The sequence below is a fragment of the Salvelinus fontinalis genome, chromosome 11 (genome assembly GCF_029448725.1).
Source record: "Salvelinus fontinalis isolate EN_2023a chromosome 11, ASM2944872v1, whole genome shotgun sequence".
NCBI classification, from domain to species: Eukaryota; Metazoa; Chordata; class Actinopteri; order Salmoniformes; family Salmonidae; genus Salvelinus; species Salvelinus fontinalis.
This window is the reverse complement of record NC_074675.1, coordinates 7,693,470-7,719,238: the sequence shown is the minus strand read 5'-3', so window position 1 is coordinate 7,719,238 and position 25,769 is coordinate 7,693,470. Positions and strand designations below refer to the sequence as shown.

The window sequence follows — 25,769 nt, the reverse complement described above, 5'->3', positions numbered from 1 at the left end:
TTGCCATCCGCTGATAAAAACAGAAAAAGACAATGCGGAAGTAAAATTGGGAGCGCGTTTGTTTTGTTTGTTACCACCATTCTTTCCTCGTGGACGAAGCCATACTAGCTGAATACCCAACTCTCAGTCCACTGCAACATGTCTAAACTCCAGTCGTTTCGTGTGTTTTTAAATGAGCGTTTAACTGCGGCTGCTGTGGAGATTTTCGGGGCAATTGAGCAAACCGTAGTGGACTACCAGGAGGAGAATGATCGGCTACGTAGACTGCTGCGGATCACACCGATTATACAACGATGTAACATAGGTTCGTATGTAGATCACTAGCAGTTCTGCTCAATAAATAAACTGTTTTCAGTGATCACTATTTCAATATGTTTTAACTATTACCAGTTTCTAAAACCAGAGGCCCAACATCGCGAGACTTCCAAACGCAGGTTCGGCAGACCAGGGGCCTCATAACAGTCGCTAACGTTACACATTACATATCTACATGCGCCATTTCTGAAAAGACTGCGCAATTACACAAATATTAAGATTTATAAACTTGGCGCACGCCTGTTTGCCATTATAAATCAGACCCGTCCTGAAACTGCGCGCGTGAACGAGCATTAAAATTGTGGCTGAAAAACACCCATCATTCATCGTTTTTTAACGCGCTCATTCGCTGTATACTTTGGAAGTATTGGAATTAGGCCAAAAGGACGTTTAAAGGAAATATAGCAACGGCGAACTTGATCAAATGTCTCTGGAGGTGTTGGCAGACTTTTTAAAACTTTTACAGTGACATTTGCTATATTTGACCGTTTCTGAAAGAACTACAATTGCAAATTGTTGTGGACCTGTAAACAGATCGTTTGAATTCAATAGCCTAATGATTTGCGATGACTTTTTCCCGAACATAAATATTCTGCACTGCCCGCGAATTCTGAAACATTGTTTTGGAGTGGACAGACAAGACAATGTAAAACTATACAATAATGCCTAGTTACAGTGGAAGGCCCTATAACCTACACACGTCAAAGTAAAATATAAACTCTGTTCACCTGTTAAATTCTACTGACTGTTATAAACCACACCCCCTTTGGATACAGGCTATTATTTTACTCTATTAGATACTATTTAAATGAGATGGGCGTGGTCATTTGCTGTAAGCTAAAGCTTCTTCGGGAATATGAACGCATCATGGCCAGAAAAAGTGGCGTGGGATATTTTGCAATGATTATGAAAATATGTATTATGTTTATGAATTAAATATTGTTTACTTAAGACAAAATAAACGGAAATGGGAAAGATTACCCTTCTGTTCTATCGTTAATGCGCTTCAGATCACATGGAGCAAAATACTTCAAATAGTTGATGTATTTACTACTGTAAAGTGGTTCCACTTAAATGAGTGATGGGACGTTTGTAGGCCTATAGGCTACTTCGCGAGTATGAAACCATCACAGTCCGAAAAGGAAATAAATGTATTCTGCAATGATCATGGAAATAAAATAGTAAATAGGGGGGAGGGGGCACTGTCGTGTAAGTGCATGCCTAATTTATTTCCAGGCTGTATCACATCCGGCCGTGATTGGGAGTCCCATCGGGCGGCGCATAACTGGCCCAGCGTCGCCCGGGTTTGGCCGGAGTAGGCCATCATTGTAAATAAGAATTTTTTCTTAAAACCTTTTCTCAATAGGGGGTGCTGTTTGCACTTTGTAATAATTTCGTTCCCAAATTAAACTGCCTCGTACTCAATTCTTGCTCGTACAATATGCATATTATTATTACTATTGGATAGAAAACACTCTCTAGTTTCTAAAACCGTTTGAATTATATCTGTGAGTAAAACAGAACTCGAGTTGGAGCAATTTTCCTATGAGGAAGTGAGAAATCTGAAATCTGCAGGCTGTTCTGAGGTCGGTTTATTAATTTGCATGTCTTCTATTGGTTGAGATGCACTGCATACGCCTTCCCCTGGATGTCAGCAAATAGTGAGAATTGGAATGGAGTTGCTAGGCAGATCTGAGGCCTTATAAATGGGCTGGCAACGTGGGGTCCTCTCTTTCGCCATGACGCAAGACAGACCTCAGGATGGCGTTCTGGAAAGCTCCCGTTATAGCCCTTAGATATATCTGGCTCTGATTTGATTCGATATAGGTGTTAAAGACATAATAATGTTGTTATTTTAAACCGAGTTATATCAGTTTATATCAGTATATTGCGATTTTCGGGTATTTATTTGTGCTGCGTTCTAGTGAGTTGGGCACGTCTGGCCCACATGGCTAATGTTTACTGCTAATTCCAAAGTTGAAGGCGACAATCTACAACCGAGCAAAGATTCTTTTGGAAAAAGGACAACTTGCCCAAGATTCTGATGGGAGCTCATCAAAAAGTAAGAACTATTTATGATGTTAATTCATTGTTCTGTTGAAAAATGTAAAACTCATATTCCGCCATTAATTTCGGTGCGGTCTCGCTTTAACGCATGTCGTAGTAACGATAATTTTAAAAATCTAACACAGCGATTGCATTAAGAACTAATGTATCTTTCAATTGCTGTCCAACCTGTATTTTTTAGTCAAGTTTAAATTTAGTTACTGATTAGATTGGCAGCTTGGCTACTATTCTCATTGTATAACCACGATTTGTGCCGCTAAATATGCACATTTTCGAACAAACTCTTTATGTATTGTGTAATATGATGTTATAGGACTGTCATCTGAAGAAGGTTAGTGAAAAAATTAATATCTTTTGCTGGTTTATTCGTTATCGCTATTGTTGGCTTGAATCAATGCTGTTGTGTGGTTGGCTATTGTAGTAAGCTAATATAATGCTATATTGTGTTTTTGCTGTAAAACACTTAAAAAATCTGAAATATTGGCTGGATTCACAAGATCTTTGTCTTTCATTTGCTGTGTATTTTTCATAAATGTTTTATGATGAGTATTTAGGTAATTCACGTTAGTCTCTGTAGTTATTCTAGTTGCTTTGGTGAGAGTTGTGATGGTGGCTGCAATGGTAAACTATGATTTATACCTGAAATATGCACATTTTTCTAACAAAACATATGTTATACAATAAATATGTTATCAGACTGTCATCTGATGAAGTTGTTTCTTGGTTAGTGGCTATTTATATCTTTATTTGGTCAAAATTGTGATAGCTACCTATGCAGGGGAAAAAAAGTTGTGTCTTTTGCTATCGTGGTTAGCTAATAGATTTACACATTGTGTCTTCCCTGTAAAACATTTAAAAAATCAGAAATGATGGCTGGATTCACAAGATGTGTATCTTTCATCTGGTGTCTTGGACTTGTGATTTAATGATATTTAGATGCTAGTATTTACTTGTGACGCTATGCTATGCTAGGCTATGCTAGTCAGCTTTTTTACTGATGGGGGTGCTCCCGGATCCGGGATTGTGATAAAGTAGAAGTTAACTGACTTGCCTAGTTAAATAAAGTTTAAATAAAAAAAATACACTATTACAATGGAAAGATGAAGAAAAAAATTGATATCCACTAACAGAGAATCATGTTATTATTTTGAATAAGTGCCATCACCAGGTAAATTAACTGAAAACACAATTCTCTTTTACAGCAACAACCTGGGGAATAGTTACAGAAGAGATGAATGAGCCAATGGGAAGCTGTAGATGATTAGGTTGCCAGATTGTGGCTTTTAGCCAAGAATTGACACCCCTACTCTATGATAAGTGTCATGGGATCTTTAGTGACCAAAGAGTCAGGACACCCATTTAACATCCCAGCTGAAAGACTGCACCCTACACAGGACAATGTCCTCAATCACTGCCCTGGGATATGTCGTTTTTTAACCAGAGGAAACAGTGCCTCATACTGGTTCTTCAACACCACTTCCAGGCTACAACTAGGCTACTTTTACAATAATTGTAATGAAATACTTATGTTCGAAATGCATGTTCTAAAATGTGTGGGACGATAAGCACATTCTCATGTCAAGTTCAGTTTTTATAAATGCCAACTTTTGCGTAAACTGGCACACTCTTTTTGGGGCAGATTTTGTGTGTCCGCCATGTTTATAAATGAGGCCCCAGTGTCGTCACTAGTTACCACAGCCACAAAGTCATAAACACCGCCCATTTCTACAATTTTTCTGATTTTAAATGGGATTTTAAATCTAACCTTAAATTAGGCAGATTTTTGTTTGCATACATTTTTACAATATAGCCAATTTCAACTGTGGCAATTAGTGGAAACCGCAGACCAGGCCAGGTTTGAGAAGTGAATTTCTAAAGGCAGAACCTACAGTTGAAGTCGGAAGTTTACATACACTTAGGTTGGAGTCATTAAAACTCGTTTTTCAACCACTCCACACATTTCTTGTTAACAAACTATAGTTTTGGTAAGTCGGTTAGGACATCTATTTTGTGCATGACACAAGTCATTTTTCCAACAATTGTTTACAGACAGATTATTTCACTTATAAATCACTGTATCACAATTCCAGTGTGTCAGAAGTTTATATACACTACATTGACTGTGCCGTTGAAACAGCTTGGAAAATTCCAGAAAATGTCATGGCTTTAGAAGCTTCTGATAGGCTAATGGACATAATTTGAATCAATTGGAGGTGTACCTGTGGATGTATTTCAACCTTCCGACCTTCCAACTACGTGCCGCTTTGCTTGACATCATAGTAAAGTCAAAAGAAATCAGCCAAGACCTCAGAAAAAAAATTGTAGACCTCCACAAGTCTGGTTTGTCCTTGGGAGCAATTTCCAAACGCCTGAAGGCACCACGTTCATCTGTACAAACAATAGTACGCAAGTATAAACACCATGGGACCACGCAGCCGTCATACCGCTCAGGAAGGAGACACGTTCTGTCTCCTAGAGATGAACGTACTTTGGTGCAAAAAGTGTAAATCAATCCCAGAACAACAGCAATGGACCTTGTGAAGATGCTGGAGGAAAATACAAAAGATATAGGTACAAAAGTATCTATATCCACAGTAAAACGAGTCCTATATCGACATAACCTGAAAAGCCGCTCAGCAAGGAAGAAGCCACTGCTCCAAAGCCGCCATATAAAAGCCGGATTGCAACTGCACATGGGGACAAAGATCGTACTTTTTTGAGAAATGTCCTCTGGTCTGATGAAACAAAAATATAACTATTTGGCCATAATGACCATCATTATGTTTGGAGGAAAAAGGGGGAGGCTTGCAAGCCAAAGAACACCATCCCAACCGTGAAGCACGGGGGTGGCAGCATCATGTTGTGGGGGTGCTTTGCTGCAGGAGGGATTGGTGCACTTCACAAAATAGATGGCATCATGAGGCAGGGCAATTATGTGGATATATTGAAGCAACATCTCAAGACATCAGTCAGGAGGTTAAAGCTTGGTCGCAAATGGGTCTTCCAAATGGACAATGACCCCAAGCATACTTCCAAAGTTGTGGCAAAATGGCTTAAGGACAACAAAGTAAAGGTATTGGAGTGGCCATCACAAAGCCCTGAACTCAATCCTATAGAAAATTTGTGGACAGAACTGAAAAAGCGTGTGCGAGCAAGGAGGCCTACAAAACTGACTCAGTTACACCAGCTCTGTTAGGAGGAATGGGCCAAAATTCACCCAACTTATTAAGGGAAGCTTGTGGAAGGCTACCCTAAAACATTTGACCAAAGTTAAACAATTTTAAGGCAATGCTACCAAATACTAATTGAGAGTATGTAAACTTCTGTCCCACTGGGAATGTGATGAAAGAAATAAAAACTGAAATAAATCATTCTCTCTACTATTATTCTGACATTTCACATTCTTAAAATAAAGTGGTGATCCTAACTGACCTAAAACAGGGATTTTTTTACTGGGATTAAATGTCAGGAATTGTGAAACTGAGTTTCAACGTATTTGGCTAAGATGTATGTAAACCTCCGACTTCAACTTTATACTGAACAAAAATATAAATGCAACATGCAGCAATTTCACTGAGTTACAGTTCATATAAGGAAATCAGTCAATTTAAATAAATTCATTAGGCCCTAATCTATGGATCTCACGACTGGGCAGCGGTGCAGCCATGGGTGGGCCTGGGAGGGCATAGCCCCACCCACTTGGGAGCCAGGCCCAGCCAATCGGAATTAGTTTCTCCCCACAAAGGGCTTCATTACATACAGAAACACTCCTCAGTTTCATCAGCGATCCGGGTGGCTGGTCTCAGACAATCCCTCTGGTGAGGAAACCGGATGTGGAGGTCCTGGGCTGGCAGGGTTACATGTGGTCTGTGGTTTTTAGTCTCGTTGGATGTAATGCCAAATTCTCTAAAACACCTTTGCAGGCAGTTTATGGTAGGGAATTGAATGTTCAATTATCTGGCAATAACTCTGGTGGACATTCCTGCAGTCAGCATGTCAATTCAAATCAAATGTTATTTGTCACATGCGCCAAATACAACAGGTGCAGACCTTACAGTGAAATGCTTACAAGCCTTTACCTAACAGTTGCACGTTCACGCAAAACGTGTCATCTGTGGCTTTGTGTTGTGTGACCTTTTATTGTCCCCAGCACAAGGTGCACCTGTGTAATTATGTTTTTTTGCTTCTTGATATGCCACACCTGTCAGGTGGATGGATTCTTGGCAAAGGAGAAATAATAATAATTTGAGAGAAAAGCTTTTTGTGGAACATTTCTGGGATCTTTTGTTTCAGCTCATGAAACATGGGACCACCACTTTACATGATGTTCAGCGTACATCATTACAGTTGTTGGTTCGCTAGCTTGATAATTTTAGCCATATTATCATTGACATGACAAATTAAAACACCTCAAAACAAGACCTGGTATCAAGAACAAGATACAACTAGCTGAAACGATCCAACTATGATTCCTCACATGGCAAGCTTCTTGTAATTTTTTGCTAGCTATCTGACTGTTCAAAATCTTGACAAAGCACGGCTTCCGGACACATCGATGCACGCACATCTTTTCGTGACGACGTCAGCCAACCCATCTATATGAATTGACGATCACGTGACACCATTAATTCCTATGTGAAGACTTAACAGTGCATATGAAGCCAAATTAAGTAGTTTAAGATTTAGTCTCATGGAGACAACATGAGCAGTTTGAGCTACTCCAGGAAGTGACGTTGCAGGCTAGCTCAGTGCTGCCTGTCATTGAGTAAATAGGTACTGCAGGCTACTTAACTTATTGTTTGTGCGATTTAAAAACAATTGGTTCAAGGACACACATCTGGTGTATTAAAGTCAATTATTGGCACAATGATTGTCTTAAAACATTTTTTATTTACAGAAAGATTTACCATGGAGATTGCCATTTTTCTATTCACTATGACGGGGGATCCTGTTCTGATAACAATGCCTGCAGTACCGTGGTTGGCCTTGAACTTCCATGGCTTCAATGTGCAGTCGTTCTCCCCTGGGGTGCGTTCAGTTCGTTTGCTACGTTGCGGAACGGTTTGTACTAAACGACAAGTTTTCCCAAAACGTTATTATACGTTTTTGACAGACTTTGCGATACGTTTCTTCCGTTCGGTGGGTGTGCCACGGTGTATCCTGAAGCAATGAGTGATGTATTTAAAGGGCAGCGGTACATTTTGAGCCCACAAACCAACCCATCCGTTTTTCAACTTTCTTGGTGACGTTTTATTACGTTTTTATGTACTGAACGTAGCCCTGGTTAAACCCAATGACGTGTGTCTGCACATGCGCTTAGCTAGCTAACGTCGCCATGACATCGCCTACATGCGGGATCGGGGATCTCTTCATACCAAACCATCTTTGCTAATACCGTACATATTCAGTTTATTGAGAAGTAATTGATAGTAGATTCTAGTTGTTCAATTATTGAATTGGAATGTTTGTTTACTTCATTAATCTACTTAAAGCTAGAGTCTTTAATCTTGTCAATAGGGGGGCGCTGTTTTCACTTTGGGAAAAATCGTGCCCAAATTAAACAGCCTCGTACTCTGTTCTAGATCATACAATATGCATATTATTATTACTATTGGATAGAAAACACTCAGAAGTTTCTAAAATTGTTTGAATTATATCTGTGAGTAAAACAGAACTCATTTGGCAGCAAACTTCCATACAGGAAGTGAAAAATCTGAAAACGAGGCTCTGTTTCAGGGCCTGCCTATTCAACTGGCTTTTATTTATCGATATGTATGTACTTCATATGCCTTCCACTAGATGTCAACAGGCAGTGGAAGGTTGAATGGGGTGTCTAGCTTGATCTGAGGCCGAATAAGAGCTTTTGGAGTGGCAGGTCCGGTATTTTGTTTGATTTCGACGGCGCGCGGGGGACCTTGACATTGTCTTCTGAAGAGTGTTCGGTATACACGGCGAATTGCTCCGGCTCTGATTTTATTTGATACATATGAGAAAAACATCATAAAGTAGGATTTTTCAACCGAGTTTGATCAGTTTATTCAACGTTTATTGGGAATTTTGGAATTTTTCGTTCCATGCGTCAAGCGATGATGGACACGTGAGCTCGACATGGCTAGCAAAAGTTGCTAATTCGACAGAAGAAATGGACCTTCTAAAACCAAACAACGATTTATTCTGGACCTAGGACTCCTTGCACAACATTCTGATGGAAGAACAGCAAAAGTAAGACAACATTTATGATGTTATTTCGTATTTCTGTGTAATATGTTGACTCCTATTCTCCGCCGCGTTGATGAGCGCTGTCTCACAATAACGCTGTATGTTGTGGTAAAGTTATTTTAAAAAATCTAACACAGCGGTTGCATTAAGAACCAGTGTATCTTTCATTTGCCATACAACAAGTATTTTTATGTAAAGTTTATGATGAGTTCTTTGGTCAGATTAGGTGAGTCTCCAAAATATCTCCGGACATTCTGGTGAATCGTTGCTACATATTCACAATGTATAACCACGATTTGCAGCTCTAAATATGCACATTTTCGAACAAAACATAAATGTATTGTATAACATGATGTTATAAGACTGTCATCTGATGAAGTTGTTCAAGGTTAGTGATTAATTTTATCTATATTTTGTCGGTTTTGTGCAAGCTATTTTGGCGGGGAGTAAATTGCGTTGTGTGTTTGGCTACTGTAGTGAGCTAATAGAAATATATATTGTGTTTTCGCTGTAAAACACTTTAAAAAAAATCGGAAATATTGGCTGGATTCACAAGATGTTTATCTTTCATTTGCTGTACACCATGTATTTTTCATAAATGTTTTATGATGAGTATTTATGTATTTCACCTTGCTCTCTGTAATTATTCTGGCTGCTTTGGTGCTATTTGTGATGGTGGCTGCAATGTAAAACCAGGATTGGTAGCAATAAATATGCAAATTTTCGAACAAAACATAAATGTATTGTATAACATGATGTTACAAGACTGTCATCTGATGAAGTTGTTCAAGGTTAGTGATTAATTTTATCTCTATTTGTGGGTTTTGTGAAGGCTACCTAAGCTACCTTTGGCTATTGTAGTTAGCTAATATAAATACATATTGTGTTTTCGCTGTAAAACATTTTAAAAATCGGAAATGATGGCTGGATTCACAAGATGTTTATCTTTCATTTGCTGTATTGGACTTGTTATTTCATGAAATTATATTATATGATATCCCTGTCCCGCTAGGCTATGCTAATCAGCTTTTTTGATGAGGTTGCTCCCGGATCCGGGATGGATATAAAGTAAAGGTTAATTGAAACAATAATAAAGCTGGGTTACCCTGCCTCTGTTTTGGTAAAAAGTTGATGATGAGCCTGGAGAAATGAACCCACTCTCAACAGACCGAGCTATGGCTGCAAGGACTGACCATCAAACCATTTTGTGTAGCAACTAAGGATTCTAGTTTCAACTTCGAATTGATCCCAATCCTGATGTCTAAAAGCTAACCTCTGCTCCTCTCTCCTTTCCTCCAGACTCCTTGCAGCTATCTCTCAGTGTCTCTGAAGATGAGGTTCTCCCTGAGCAGCAGCACTGTGAGCAGGAGTGGAGCCCCAGTCTGGGGCAGGAGAACCCAGAGCTTCCACAGATTAAAGAGGAACAGGAGGAACTCAGGACCAGTCTGGAGGAAGAGCAGCTTCAAGGGCTGGAGGCTGATATCATAGAGTTCAAATTCACTCCTTCCTGTGTGAAAAGTGAATGTGATCAGGAGGACCCACTTCAGCCCTTCACTTCTCCCCAAACCCAGACTGTGGAGATCAGAGAGAGTGACCCTAAACAAGTGGATCTCACACCTTTTGTTACTGTGACCCACCTTAAGGGTCTCTACATTCCCTGTGACCCTCCAGATAATCAAAACAATACCTCAGGCCACAGCTCAGCCGTAAGCAGCGACCCAGCAGCACTTGACAGCAGCCCATCATTGGATCCCAACTCACCATTGGATTCCAGTCCGTCATTGGATCCAAACCAGTCAATGGTGGAACACTATTCCAAACCCAGCACCATGTCTAGAAAAACTCACCGCTGCCGTGACTGTGGCGAAATGTTTGCAATGAAAGCTGACCTGCAGAGGCATGTGACTCTCTTTAAGAAGAGGCCCAGTGAATGTCGCTTCTGCAAAATAAACTACAACTCCACCTGTAAACTAAAGGCCCATGTACGACTCTGTCACAGTGGGAAGCCCTACACCAGCCCTGTTTGTGGCAAGACCTTCAAACTCAAAGGGGATCTGTCCAAGCACATGAAGACTCACATGGGAGATAAATCATTTAAGTGTGGCGACTGTGGGAAAAGCTTCAATCAGAAGTGGACCCTAAGGAAGCATAAACTGACTCACACAGGAGAGAAACCATTTATCTGTGGAGAATGTGGGAAAAGCTTCTATCAGAAGGGGGACTTAAGTAGGCATATACGGACTCACACAGGAGAGAAATTATTTCTCTGTGGTGATTGTGGGAAAAGCTTCAATTTGAAAGGGAACCTTAGGAAGCATAAACTGACTCACACAGGAGAGAAACCATTTCTCTGTGATGACTGTGGGAAAAGCTTCAGTCAGAAGGGGACCCTAAGGAAGCATGAACTGACTCACACAGGAGAGAAACCATTTATCTGTGGAGACTGTGGGAAAAGCTTCAGTCAGAAGGGGACCCTAAGGAAGCATAAACTGACTCACACAGGAGAGAAATCTTTTAGCTGTGATGACGTGGGAAAAGCTTCACTCAAAAGTCTAACGTGAAAAACGTCCTGAAATGAAGAAAACAGAATGAAAACTGAAAGAAGAACAAAAATTAGGACAAAGATCTATTCAGTCACAAGATGAGAATAAAAAGGCAGGATGTGGACAACACTGAGTACACGCTCATAGACTCACATCCGGTGGTTGGTGAAGGACGACACGATGATACCTCTCCTAGGGACCTGCTCTCCATGCTTCAGGATTAAAGTTCCTCTGTTTTCTGTTCTATTGGTAACCTGCTGTTTCTCCACTCTGTTACGCTCTGGTCTACATGGAGGGCCTAGCTACTTTACATCTGTCTGGAGGGACAGATAGAGGTCACAGAATGAGGCTTCTAGTCTCAGCACTTTCCAAGGCTTTTTAGAGGAAAATATGAACTTTTCAGGTCATGTCTCAAGCGCCTTCTCCTCTGACAATGGCACTGCTAATGAACTCAGTGATGATGCTTATTTTCTCCCCACTAGATGGCACTGTTTGAGATATGATCCCATCACACCATCTCTGTTGTATGTAAAACCTGTTAGGTCTGTGAAGAATGATTTCAAATGACTATGTGGGTATAATGTTAAATGAATCAACACTGTTAACCATTACTAAACACATTGAAACAGACACACTGTATTATAGCCAAACAGGACCATGCTAAACTGATCTGACCACAAGGGGATGTCATAGAATAGATGGTGTGTACTGTGGGGTCAAAGGTGACTGTAAATCAGTATTAGGTTCTTAACATCTGAGTGGCATACTACGAAGCAAGCTAAATCAACTCATGGTTTTCTAAAGCTAACCAGCTTCAGTTAGCTTCAAATTCCAGCTCAGGCTTCATCCGTACTATGACAGTGGATATTGATTGTCCGCCTGCCACTAACTCTAGCAGGCTTGTAGCTGCGCTTGCACGTCCCACATGGTTAGTCGAACGCCAAACTCAACAATGCTGAAAAATCAACCCGTGTGCGAGTCAGTGCCACGTTTTCATTTGTGAAGAAATCTAAATGAAAGAAAATTGATCTTTTCAAATTCATCAGACTATGTTGTGAAATAGGCTTTTAGAAGTGCTGTCTTTATTTGATTACTTATCATTAATGCAGTCTTTGGTGTGCTTATCGCTCCTTATTCTGTGTGTGGAACAGCTTGTTGTGTTGTGGCCATAGACATAATCCATGGAAGGGTTTTGTGACCCCTGACCCTGTCAATTTGACTGTTAAACTCATGGGTACACTAGCAATGGCTGGCAGTCTTGACTTGAATATGAACTACCATCTATGGATTACATGTCTATGGTTGGTTGTGGCTGTCAGTTTGTCTTGCACATTTCTAAATAGAACAGTGTGAAAAACATACAGTTTGGTAAGAAAATGCTGTCGTTACTTATTTGTTTTCATTTAAAATGGTCAAAATCACAGTAAGGTACTGAATTGTAACCCAGAAATGATTTGATATTAAGATAAAAACGGCTGCATTTGTCCTTTAAATGCTCTCCAAATGAGGACATAGTCATTCTATACATACAGGCTACTATACTAATGAATACATAAAGCTAAACCCATGTTTGTGCATCAGTGTCCCTCTGCCAAAGAGATGTCTGTATGACATCTTACTATAGCAAAATGACATTGGCTAAGGCTAGCTGGCCAGTCAAGTGGATACTAACACGGATCCTATCAGTGGGCTACAACAACATGAGAAGTGAGAATGTAAATTGTATTTCTAATCTCTCTCTCATTCCCTTCCTGTGTGGGTGAGTGTAAATGATTTCCCTAGGGACTACAGGAGGTCCTGGTTTACCATTAGGTAGTCTGAGCACCCATAGGCACACCATGTTCAAGAGGAGTGTCACAATGTTAAGTAATTACACACATCGCCTGCTACAGAGCTATAGGACAAACCAAGGTCGCCTCATCTCAAGGTTGGAATACATTTACAGATAATATACTCCTTTATCAAAGCAAGAGCATGTCTAGGAAGACATTCATACTTTTCTAAAATTGTCTTGCTCCAAGTTCGCTTGTTCTTTCAACAGGCAAAGCCAGCGCAGTGTACAATACTTTCTTTTTGTCCATCTCTTTCTAATAACACACACAAAAGGCAATCATGGAAAGGGTCTAGACCCCACCCCCCGCCTGCCGCTACTGGCTCCAGCTCCTTACACCTCTCTGACAAAAAGAAACAGCGAAAGGGAGAGAGGGCGTATGAAAGAGCCGATGAGAATGGTACAAACCCGAACAGCTCTGTGTGTCACACTCGAATACATCGCATCCACGGCTATGATCTACGCGCAGATCGTCGCTCTCAAGACAAGCGCAACACCGGAGAGAGCAATTACGCAAGATTCTGATAGAGAATGAATGCGAAGCTGTATCCAACAATTCCAAAACGCCCGGTTGGTCTCATTTAGCTACCATTAGAGCATCAACTGGATTACCATAAGGGAGCACAGTAGAAACAACGTCTTTACAATTGAGGAATAAGAGATTTTGCTTCAATAATTGAATAATTTACTTTTCATCAAAACACAATTATTTGTATGTATTTGGAGGTGTTTTTCCAAGGACACATACATTAAAGCACAGACAGCCGTCATTAGGTCGACTTGGATTTGATCATATTCACACTTTATTAGTTATCCTGATGGAAACTGCTTCAAAAGCTCGTCGGCTATCCAATGTGTCCACGGCATCTAACGTGTCCAATGTGTCCACGTCCAGCGCTGGGACTGAGGTAGGACAGAGCGATGTGCAGATTTGGGGGGACAGACCTTTACCTGTCGACTACCTTGGTGACATCTCGATCCTGGATGACGGGAGATGGTCGAACTCTAGCGTGAAGAAACATCACCACAAGCACAACCTGAAGCACCGCTACGAACTGCTGGAGACACTGGGGAAAGGGACATACGGCAAAGTGAAGAAAGCCATCGAGAGACAATCCGGCAAAGTGGTGAGTTTTAGACAACGACTAACCGCCAATGAAACGAGTGTGACAGTTGGAACTTGGTGTGTTACAACAAGTGAATTACACCATTATAATGTAGGTTGTGATGTAAGAACATCAAAACACAGCGTCTGGCAACTGAATATAGTGATATGTTGGTGTTTCATTGATACATATTCATAAACACTCCCATGTTCATGGCGTGTCAATCAGAAATCCCTTTAAATTCCCTGATGATGCCACGTGGGATTTCAGCTTTCCAAGTTAAATTCAGCAATGAGCCCATTTAATGTTGTTTTATGGCCATAATAACACATGTGGCTTCAGGAGACAAAATCGGCTGTATTGCCTCAGATGTCTCACTGCTAATACAAGATGAGTCAAAGGTCCGTTTAAAAGTACATTGGGGCCCATGTAGCTACATTTAGTTTCAATTTATAACATGTGTTTTCAGTGTTACCAGACCTCAGAAGAATGAGTCTCTTGTCTAATTCTGTTGACTTTAATAACTTGTGAGTTTTGATGAGCTGAATGAGTAAAAATGAAAGTTGTGTCCCACTGAACATGAACTGACAAATCCATTTAATAATCCACCTTGAACCACCTTCCCTTGTAGCCATGACATGTGAATTATAGGGATATTTCAGGTATTTTGTTGACGAGTACTAAAGTAGGTCTAGGTGGTTACTCACCTTTATACTGTGTAAAGAGACGGTGGGAGGGAGAGAGAGAGAGAGAGGGGTACTGAGGGTATTACTCAACCTCTGTACTGTGTGAAGAGACAGTGGGAGGGGAGAGAGAGCAGAGAGATAATGAGGGTATTATTTGACCTCTGTACTGTATGAAGAGACAGTGGGAGGGGAGAGAGAGAGATACTGAGGGTATTATTTGACCTCTGTACTGTATGAAGAGACAGTGGGAGGGGAGAGAGAGCAGAGAGATAATGAGGGTATTATTTGACCTTTGTACTGTGTGAAGAGACAGTGGGAGAGAGAGAGAGCAGAGAGATACTGAGGGTATTATTTGACCTTTGTACTGTGTGAAGAGACAGTGGGAGAGAGAGAGAGCAGAGAGATACTGAGGGTATTATTTGACCTCTGGTCACCCCCTGGCTGGGCAACTAGAACTTTCCAAGTGTGAGGTATGCAGGAGGAAAGTAGACAGTCTGGTGTGTGTGTTTCCTCGTTCTGAGTAACACCTAGGTGTGATGGAAGCAGAGGCTCTTGGAGGGGTTACGTGTGGGGTGCACACACACACACACACACAAAACACAAACCCACATATATATACACACATACACACATACACGACGAGAGCTTCTCACTTGGTCGCTGTATTGATGAGGTACCTAGTGACTCTTTTAAAAGAGCATTCAGTCTCCTGGCTGCTACCGTAAAAGAGCATTCCGTCTCCTGACTGCTACCGTAAAAGAGTATTCAGTCTCTTGGCTGCTACCGTAAAAGAGTATTCAGTCTCCTGGCTGCTACCGTAAAAGAGCATTCAGTCTCCTGGCTGCTACTGTAAAAGAGCATTCAGTCTCCTGGCTGCTACCGTAAAAGAGCATTCCGTCTCCTGGTTGCTACCGTAAAAGAGTATTCAGTCTCCTGGCTGCTACCGTAAAAGAGCATTCAGTCTCCTGGCTGCTACCGTAAAAGAGCATTCAGTCTCCTGGCTGCTACTGTAAAAGAGCATTCAGTCTCCTGGCTGCTACCGTAAAAGAGCATTCAGTCTCCTGGCTGCTACCGTAAAAGAGCATTCAGTCTCCTGGCTGCTACCGTAAAAGAGCATTCAGTCTCCTGGCTGCTACCGTAAAAGAGCATTCCGTCTCCTGGCTGCTACCGTAAAAGAGCATTTAGTCTCCTGGCTGCTACCGTAAAAGAGCATTCAGTCTCCTGGCTGCTACCGTAAAAGAGCATTTAGTCTCCTGGCTGCTACCGTAAAAGAACATTCAGTGGGACTTTGAGTCAGTCAATCATGATACACACGGTTGAGTCGCCGTGTGTGTGTCTAATCTGTTGACTAACTGAACATTTGTGTACCCACCCTGAACTTTTTCCCCAATAGAGACACAAAACACAGTCATATGGTGGAGGGTTGAGAGAGCCTTTAGATTGAATGTTATGTAATTATGCAGCTTTCCCTGGCCTGGTGTGGTGTGGTCTGGTGATGTTGTTATCAAGGCAGTGAGAGGAGCAGGTTGACAGGGTCAGCCAAGCAGCAGGAAGGGAACACTTCTATGTTGACCTGTCAGGGGACTCTGTAAGTGTGTGTGAGTGCGTGTAAGTGTGTGTGAGTGCCTGTGTTCTGTGCCAGCTTCTCTGGATAGATAGGGGGGGGGGGGGTCAGGCTAGTCTGGTGTGTACTTCACAATAATCCCCCAGTAGCATCTCTCCCCTCCAGCGGGGTTAGTCTGGTGTATACATCACAATAATCACCCAGTAGCATCTCTCCTCTCCAGCAGGGTTAGTCTGGTGTGTACATCACAATAAACCCCCAGTAGCATCTCTCCTCTCCAGCAGGGTTAGTCTGGTGTGTACATCACAATAATCCCCCAGTAGCATCTCTCCAGCAGGGTTAGTCTGGTGTGTACATCACAATAAACCCCCAGTAGCATCTCTCCTCTCCAGCAGGGTTAGTCTTTTGTATACATCACAATAAGCCCCCAGTAGCATCTCTCCTCTCCAACAGGGTTGGTCTGGTGTGTACATCACAATAAACCCCCAGTAGCATCTCTCCTCTCCAGCAGGGTTAGTCTGGTGTATACATCACAATAAACCCCCAGTAGCATCTCTCCAGCAGGGTTAGTCTGGTGTATACATCACAATAATCCCCCAGTAGCATCTCTCCAGCAGGGTTAGTCTGGTGTGTACATCACAATAAACCCCCAGTAGCATCTCTCCAGCAGGGTTAGTCTGGTGTGTACATCACAATAAACCCCCAGTAGCATCTCTCCAGCAGGGTTAGTCTGGTGTGTACATCACAATAAACCCCCAGTAGCATCTCTCCTCTCCAGCAGGGTTAGTCTGGTGTATACATCACAATAAACCCCCAGTAGCATCTCTCCAGCAGGGTTAGTCTGGTGTGTACATCACAATAAACCCCCCCAGTAGCATCTCTCCTCTCCAGCAGGGTTAGTCTGGTGTGTACATCACAATAATCCCCCAGTAGCATCTCTCCAGCAGGGTTAGTCTGGTGTATACATCACAATAACCCCCCAGTAGCATCTCTCCTCTCCAGCAGGGTTAGTCTGGTGTATACATCACAATAATCCCCCAGTAGCATCTCTCCTCTCCAGCAGGGTTAGTCTGGTGTGTACATCACAATAACCCCCCAGTAGCATCTCTCCTGTCCAGCAGGGTTAGTCTGGTGTGTACATCACAATAAACCCCCAGTAGCATCTCTCCTGCAGGGTTAGTCTGGTGTATACATCACAATAAACCCCCAGTAGCATCTCTCCTCTCCAGCAGGGTTAGTCTGGTGTGTACATCACAATAAACCCCCAGTAGCATCTCTCCTCTCCAGCAGGGTTAGTCTGGTGTGTACATCACAATAATCCCCCAGTAGCATCTCTCCAACAGGGTTAGTCTGGTGTGTACATCACAATAATCCCCCAGTAGCATCTCTCCTCTCCAGCAGGGTTAGTCTGGTGTGTACATCACAATAAACCCCAAGTAGCATCTCTCCAGCAGGGATAGTCTGGTGTATACATCACAATAATCCCCCAGTAGCATCTCTCCAGCAGGGTTAGTCTGGTGTGTACATCACAATAATCCCCCAGTAGCATCTCTCCAGCAGGGTTAGTCTGGTGTGTACATCACAATAAACCCCCAGTAGCATCTCTCCTCTCCAGCAGGGTTAGTCTGGTGTGTACATCACAATAACCCCCCAGTAGCATCTCTCCAGCAGGGTTAGTCTGGTGTGTACATCACAATAATCCCCCAGTAGCATCTCTCCAACAGGGTTAGTCTGGTGTGTACATCACAATAATCCCCCAGTAGCATCTCTCCAGCAGGGTTAGTCTGGTGTGTACATCACAATAATCCCCCAGTAGCATCTCTCCTCTCCAGCAGGGTTAGTCTGGTGTGTACATCACAATAACCCCCCAGTAGCATCTCTCCTCTCCAGCAGGGTTAGTCTGGTGTGTACATCACAATAAACCCCAGTAGCATCTCTCCTCTCCAGCAGGGTTAGTCTGGTGTGTACATCACAATAATCCCCCAGTAGCATCTCTCCTCTCCAGCAGGGTTAGTCTGGTGTGTACATCACAATAAACCCCCAGTAGCATCTCTCCAGCAGGGTTAGTCTGGTGTGTACATCACAATAAACCCCCAGTAGCATCTCTCCTCTCCAGCAGGGTTAGTCTGGTGTATACATCACAATAATCCCCCAGTAGCATCTCTCCAGCAGGGTTAGTCTGGTGTGTACATCACAATAAACCCCCAGTAGCATCTCTCCTCTCCAGCAGGGTTAGTCTGGTGTGTACATCACAATAAACCCCCAGTAGCATCTCTCCTCTCCAGCAGGGTTAGTCTGGTGTGTACATCACAATAAACCCCCAGTAGCATCTCTCCTCTCCAGCAGGGTTAGTCTGGTGTGTACATCACAATAAACCCCCAGTAGCATCTCTCCTCTCCAGCAGGGTTAGTCTGGTGTATACATCACAATAAACCCCCAGTAGCATCTCTCCTCTCCAGCAGGGTTAGTCTGGTGTGTACATCACAATAAACCCCCAGTAGCATCTCTCCTCTCCAGCAGGGTTAGTCTGGTGTGTACATCACAATAAACCCCCAGTAGCATCTCTCCAGCAGGGTTAGTCTGGTGTGTACATCACAATAAACCCCCAGTAGCATCTCTCCTCTCCAGCAGGGTTAGTCTGGTGTATACATCACAATAAACCCCCAGTAGCATCTCTCCTCTCCAGCAGGGTTAGTCTGGTGTGTACATCACAATAAACCCCCAGTAGCATCTCTCCTCTCCAGCAGGGTTAGTCTGGTGTATACATCACAATAAACCCCCAGTAGCATCTCTCCTCTCCAGCAGGGTTAGTCTGGTGTGTACATCACAATAAACCCCCAGTAGCATCTCTCCTCTCCAGCAGGGTTAGTCTGGTGTGTACATCACAATAAACCCCCAGTAGCATCTCTCCTCTCCAGCAGGGTTAGTCTGGTGTGTACATCACAATAATCCCCCAGTAGCATCTCTCCAACAGGGTTAGTCTGGTGTGTACATCACAATAAACCCCCAGTAGCATCTCTCCTTTCATCATTCTCATCAACCCAGTGTTAACCATTACCTCTAATGACCATGCTGTGAATAGCAGCACATGCTATGGTGAGCCTCCTCTCCACTGCACTGATGCAGGGCATACCCTTTCCCTAATTTCTTCATCAAACAGCCTGCCTGTAAACCAACCCACCTGGTTCCTACCACAGACAACGCCCTGGACTGTATCTGTGACAGCTCTTCTTCTTCTCTTATAGCCCGAGGCTAAAGAGCACACATGAACACCACACACACACCCCCGCACACCCCCCCCCGCACGCACACCCACCCACACACACTTCCCCCCACTGAGCCCAGTCAGCCAGCTGTTGTATGGCCCAAACGGTGGTTGTGACTAACGATCCATAACCCTGGGCTGGAGGGGTAAGGGTGTGTCCGTCCTGTCTACCCAGCTGTACAGTAGGCAGGGATCACCATTCACTATCACCACAATAGACTATTCATGAGTTCAGAGTTGAGTCCCAAATGGCACCCTTCGGTCCAAAGTAGTGCACTATGTAGGGAATAGGGTGCCATTTGGGACGTAAACTAGATTTGGACTGTAATTAAGGAAGGACTTAGAACCTATTCAATATAGTTCTGTTCTCTGTATTGCCTTTATTAACCGTAACCACATTCTACGCTCCGTTTATAACCCATTAAAAAAAACACAACTCATATTTAAGTTGGACACTTAACCATAACGCATGATTTGTAACCATAATGCATGATTTGTAACCATAACACATGATTTGTAACCATAACGCATGATTTGTAACCATAAAGCATGATTTGTAACCATAACGCATGATTTGTAACCATAACACATGATTTGTAACCATAAAACATGATTTGTAACAATAACACATGATTTGTAACCATAAAACATGATTTGTAACCATAAAACATGATTTGTAACCATAACACATGATTTGTAACCATAAAACATGATTTGTAACCATAACGCATGATTTGTAACCATAACGCATGATTTGTAACCATAAAACATGATTTGTAACCATAAAACATGATTTGTAACCATAACACATGATTTGTAACCATAACACATGATTTGTAACCATAAAACATGATTTGTAACAATAACACATGATTTGTAACCATAAAACATGATTTGTAACAATAACACATGATTTGTAACCATAACACATGATTTGTAACCATAACACATGATTTGTAACCATAAAACATGATTTGTAACCATAAAACATGATTTGTAACCATAACACATGATTTGTAGACATCCAAGGCACCATTGTTTTTAAACAATGTTGAGTCTAGAGGCAGACATCTTAGTAGCCACCGAGCCTCACTTTGTTAGGAAAGTGGAAATCCAATGTACCACATGCAGGGCATTACCAAGACTAATATCATTCCATATGATGTAATAGAGTCTTATCAGACGTGTTGCATAATGTTCTGACACTGCCAGCCTGCCACTATGTCTTCTGGGAAGGGAGGAATATTTCACCTCACTTGTCTGCGTTCCATATGGCACCCTATTCCCTATATAGTGTACTACATTTGACTAGCTCTGGTATAAAGTACTGCACTAAATAGGGAATAGGGTGCCATTTGTGACACATATATGACAAAGGGGCGATTAAAAACTCTTCTCCCTAAAAAGGAGTGATGAAGGATATGGTGCCATGAGTGACGCAGGGAATAAGGAAGTACATCTCACTGGAACTTCCTGTCCCTGTCGGCTGACTCATAACCCACTTCCTGTATTCCTAATCCTTTCTATTAACCCCCCCCCCCCCCCCACACACACACACACACACAACCCGTCAATTGAGCCCACTGCTATGGTGAACCCCGCAAATGACCTTAAAGCAGTCACAGGGTCTACATAACCACTGTGCTGGGGATATTTCCTGTCCCATTTAACAAGGCTAATGTCATTCCACTGTGTTCATTATGAGTGTGACGTGTGGAACCAGCATGGTCTGTCTGAGATACTGTAGAGCAGAGGTTCCCAACTCCAGTCCTCCAGTACCCTCAACAGTACACATTTCTGTTGTAGTCCCGGACAAAAACCACCTGATTCCTTATTGAGGGCGCGCGCGCACACACACACACACACACACACACACACACACACACACACACACACACACACAGAGCTGTGTAAAATGGAACATCTATTTGTATCTAACCTCATTTAGCATCTGTTGTCTCCAGTGGGCTGGCTGCGTGTCCTTCCATAAACCTAGTTTCTCTCTTCAAGGTTGTGGTAAAACTTCACCATCCATCCTCTCCTCCTCCTCCTCCTCCTCTGAGAGAGATATTCTTGAGGGTCTTGTCCCAGTTAGAGACACAGCCAGGTTATTTTCCACTACCAGAGGACGGGACACTGCTTATGAGCTTTATTGTGAGACCTAGAACAATCTAAAGTTTATGAGCACATAAGAGAAAAATAGTATTTATTTCCTCTCGCATGGGACTGGACAAGTTTTACAACTCTTACAAGACCTGAAATAATAAACATAAGTACAAAAGTGAATTGACCACACATAAGTGAGAATATACCACAGAGATAAACAATGAGACAGTATTACTGTAAATTCCTCTCTTCCTATAGCCGCTGTATCTGTGGAGAGCCGCGAGACTGGCAATGGAGAATAATACTCTGTTGAAGACCTGAGACCTGCACCATGCTGGCCCTCTGACCTCTGACCTCTGACCTCACTGACACAGGGGAGGATAATACTCTGTTGAAGACCTGAGACCTGCACCATGCTGGCCCTCTGACCTCTGACCTCTGACATCACTGACACAGGGGAGGATAAGCCAGAGACAGTTCTACTGAACGCTGAGCTGTTGTATTGATCCAGTATTGATCATCTGTTAGTCTCCCGTGACAGACGATAACATTTAAACGTCTGTGAATGTAATCAGGTCCTGTCAAAATACAAGGGTCACTCCAATACAACATGTTCACAGTGGACTCAGATAACTGTGTGTGTAAAGTAATCTGCAGTCACGCTCTAATCAGGGATCACGCTTCTGTTGTGTGACCTGTGTGTGATCTGCCGTCAGTGTGTGATGATGTTCTCTCTCTTCTGTCAGGTGGCCATTAAGTCCATCAGGAAGGAGAAGATCAAGGATGATCAGGACATGGTTCACATCCGCAGAGAGATCGAGATCATGTCCTCCCTCAAACACCCTCACATCATCTCCATCTATGAAGGTAGGTCTGAGACAGACAGACAGACAGACAGACAGACAGACAGACAGAGAGAGGCAGACAGAGAGAGGCAGACAGAGAGAGAGAGACATGGAGAGAGAGAGAGCAGTGAGTGTGTTCATTTGTTTGCCTTTGCACATACTACACTGTACAGCGAATCAGAGGGGAACATTGGGGAGATTCCACTGAAGATTCCTCAACCCTCTGTCTCAACTATCGCCAAGCCCAACATCTGTGGATGTTTACTATGATGTTGGCTTATGTAGGAACAGGGAACACACACGACTGAGAGACCAAGTGTAACCCAAAACAAACCCAAATAACACTCAAAGAGCAACACGTAATAACATAGATGTATTTGTATTTTAAGTACATCTGTCTGGATAATTTGAGCATTTGCGTATATTTGGGTGTGAAGGTCGTCAGTGTCTTGTTGCCTTGCTGGTGTGTGTCTCTCATTGTGAAACCACAAAGGTTCTGTGAGGGCAGCCAGCAGTACCATCTCTGTGTTCTGTACACAGAGAACTATACAACAGAGTCTTTAAAGGATGATTACTACATGTGTTTATTGTTGTGGACTGAGCCCAGAAAGCGAGAGAGATAGAGAGGAGGAGGGAGAGAGAGAGGAGGAGGAGGGATAGAGAGGATGAGGGAGAGAGAAGGAGAGAGAGAGAGAGATGGAGGGGAGAGAGGGAGGAGGAGAAAGATAGAGAGGAGGAGAGAGAGAGAGTGAGTAGGAGAGAGAGAGAGAGAGAAAGAGAGAGGGGGATGAGGAGAGGGAGAAGAGGGAGAGAGAGAGAGGAGGAGAGAGAGACAACTTCCTGGGTAAAACGTTCCACTGCAATAGTGAAGGTGTAAACTTGGCAGTAGAAAATCTTAACAGTATATTTGACCTCTCAGCTTCCCTATCAAATCTAAAAATCTCAAATAGAAAACCGAAGAAAATGAACAACAATGACAAATGGTTTGATAAAGAATGCAAAAATCTAAGAAATAAATTGAGAAACCTGTCCAACCAAAAACATAGAGACCCGGAAAACCTGAGTCTACGCCTTCACTATGGTGAATCACTAAAACAATACAGAAATACACTACGGAAAAAAAAGGAACAGCACGTCAGAAATCAGCTCAATGTAATTGAAGAATCCATAGACTCTAACCAATTCTGGGAAAATTGGAAAACACTAAACAAACAACAACACGAAGAATTATCTATCCAAAATGGAGATGTATGGGTAAACCACTTCTCCAATCTTTTTGGCTCTATAACAAAGAATAAAGAGCAAAAACATATACATGATCAAATACAAATCCTAGAATCAACTATTAAAGACTATCAGAACCCACTGGATTCTCCAATTACCTTGAATGAGTTACAGGACAAAATAAAAACCCTCCAACCCAAAAAGGCCTGTGGTGTTGATGGTATCCTTAATGAAATGATCAAATATACAGACAACAAATTCCAATTGGCTATATTAAAACTCTTTAACATCGTCCTTAGCTCTGGCATCTTCCCCAATATTTGGAACCAAGGACTGATCACCCCAATCCACAAAAGTGGAGACAAATTTGACCCCAATAACTACCGTGGAATATGCGTCAACAGTAACCTTGGGAAAATACTCTGCATTATCATTAACAGCAGACTCGTACATTTCCTCAATGAAAACAATGTACTGAGCAAATGTCAAATTGGCTTTTTACCAAATTACCGTACAACAGACCATGTATTCACCCTACACACCCTAATTGACAACCAAACAAACCAAAACAAAGGCAAAGTCTTCTCGTGCTTTGTTGATTTCAAAAAAGCCTTTGACTCAATTTGACATGAGGGTCTGCTATACAAATTGATGGAAAGTGGTGTTGGGGGTAAAACATACGACATCATAAAATCCATGTACACAAACAACAAGTGTGCGGTTAAAATTGGCAAAAAACACACACATTTCTTCACACAGGGTCGTGGGGTGAGACAGGGATGCAGCTTAAGCCCCACCCTCTTCAACATATATATCAACGAATTGGCGCGGGCACTAGAACAGTCTGCAGCACCCGGTCTCACCCTACTAGAATCCAAAGTCAAATGTCTACTGTTTGCTGATGATCTGGTGCTTCTGTCACCAACCAAGGAGGGCCTACAGCAGCACCTAGATCTTCTGCACAGATTCTGTCAGACCTGGGCCCTGACAGTAAATCTCAGTAAGACCAAAATAATGGTGTTCCAAAAAAGGTCCAGTCGCCAGGACCACAAATTCCATCTAGACACCGTTGCCCTAGAGCACACAAAAAACTATACATACCTCGGCCTAAACATCAGCACCACAGGTAGCTTCCACAGAGCTGTGAACGATCTGAGAGACAAGGCAAGAAGGGCATTCTATGCCATCAAAAGGAACATAAATTTCAACATACCAATTAGGATCTGGCTAAAAATACTTGAATCAGTCATAGAGCCCATTGCCCTTTATGGTTGTGAGGTCTGGGGTCCGCTCACCAACCAAGATTTCACAAAATGGGACAAACACCAAATTGAGACTCTGCATGCAGAATTCTGCAAAAATATCCTCCGTGTACAACGTAGAACACCAAATAATGCATGCAGAGCAGAATTAGGCCGATACCCACTAATTATCAAAATCCAGAAAAGAGCCGTTAAATTCTACAACCACCTAAAAGGAAGCGATTCCCAAACCTTCCATAACAAAGCCATCACCTACAGAGAGATGAACCTGGAGAAGAGTCCCCTAAGCAAGCTGGTCCTAGGGCTCTGTTCACAAACACAAACACACCCCACAGAGCCCCAGGACAACAGCACAATTAGACCCAACCAAATCATGAGAAAACAAAAAGATAATTACTTGACACATTGGAAAGAATTAACAAAAAACCAGAGCAAACTAGAATGCTATTTGGCCCTAAACAGAGAGTACACAGTGGCAGATTACCTAACCACTGTGACTGACCCAAACTTAAGGAAAGCTTTGACTATGTACAGACTCAGTGAGCATAGCCTTGCTATTGAGAAAGGCCGCCGTAGGCAGACATGGCTCTCAAGAGAAGACAGGCTATGTGCTCACTGCCCACAAAATGAGGTGGAAACTGAGCTGCACTTCCTAACCTCCTGCCCAATGTATGACCATATTAGAGAGACATATTTCCCTCAGATTACACAGATCCACAAAGAATTCGAAAACAAA

General features: G+C 42.5%; 2 protein-coding genes across 5 annotated transcripts in view; both read left to right on the top strand.

Annotated features, from left to right (window-relative positions):
* The first annotated feature begins 8 nt into the window (after positions 1-8).
* Positions 9-12,505, top strand: LOC129864953 (zinc finger protein 892-like). Of its 2 annotated transcripts, XR_008761291.1 has the most exons (3): positions 215-304; positions 2,293-2,377; positions 9,901-9,989. XR_008761291.1 is itself a non-coding variant. In XM_055937291.1 (2 exons), the coding sequence occupies exons 1-2, from the start codon at positions 139-141 to the stop codon at positions 11,160-11,162; spliced, it is 1,428 nt and encodes a 475-aa protein (XP_055793266.1). In that variant the 5' UTR covers positions 9-138; the 3' UTR covers positions 11,163-12,505. The 2 variants fall into 2 exon arrangements, 1 of the variants encoding a protein (XP_055793266.1); XM_055937291.1 differs by lacking the exon at positions 2,293-2,377 and having other exon boundaries at positions 9-304; positions 9,901-12,505.
* LOC129864950 (NUAK family SNF1-like kinase 1) overlaps positions 11,173-25,769 on the top strand; it is a 27,508-nt gene continuing 12,911 nt past the window's right edge. For 2 of the 3 annotated variants that reach the window (XR_008761290.1, XM_055937288.1), the window contains exons 1-2: positions 11,173-14,102; positions 22,449-22,569. Coding sequence is in view for 2 of the 3 variants with exons in the window: in XM_055937288.1 (XP_055793263.1) it covers positions 13,794-14,102; positions 22,449-22,569 (430 nt within the window). In the remaining variant the exon portion in view is untranslated. Of the gene's footprint in view, positions 14,103-21,960; positions 22,570-25,769 lie in introns of all 3 variants that reach the window. The other variant, XM_055937289.1, reaches the window with a different exon arrangement.

Excerpts from the sequence above, each read along its gene's own strand:
- LOC129864953 (XM_055937291.1), top strand. The coding sequence starts at position 139 with ATGTCTAAACTCCAGTCGTTTCGTGTGTTTTTAAATGAGCGTTTAACT. Across the intron at positions 305-9,900 it reads TATACAACGATGTAACATAG|ACTCCTTGCAGCTATCTCTC; the intron begins GTTCGTATGTAG and ends CCTTTCCTCCAG.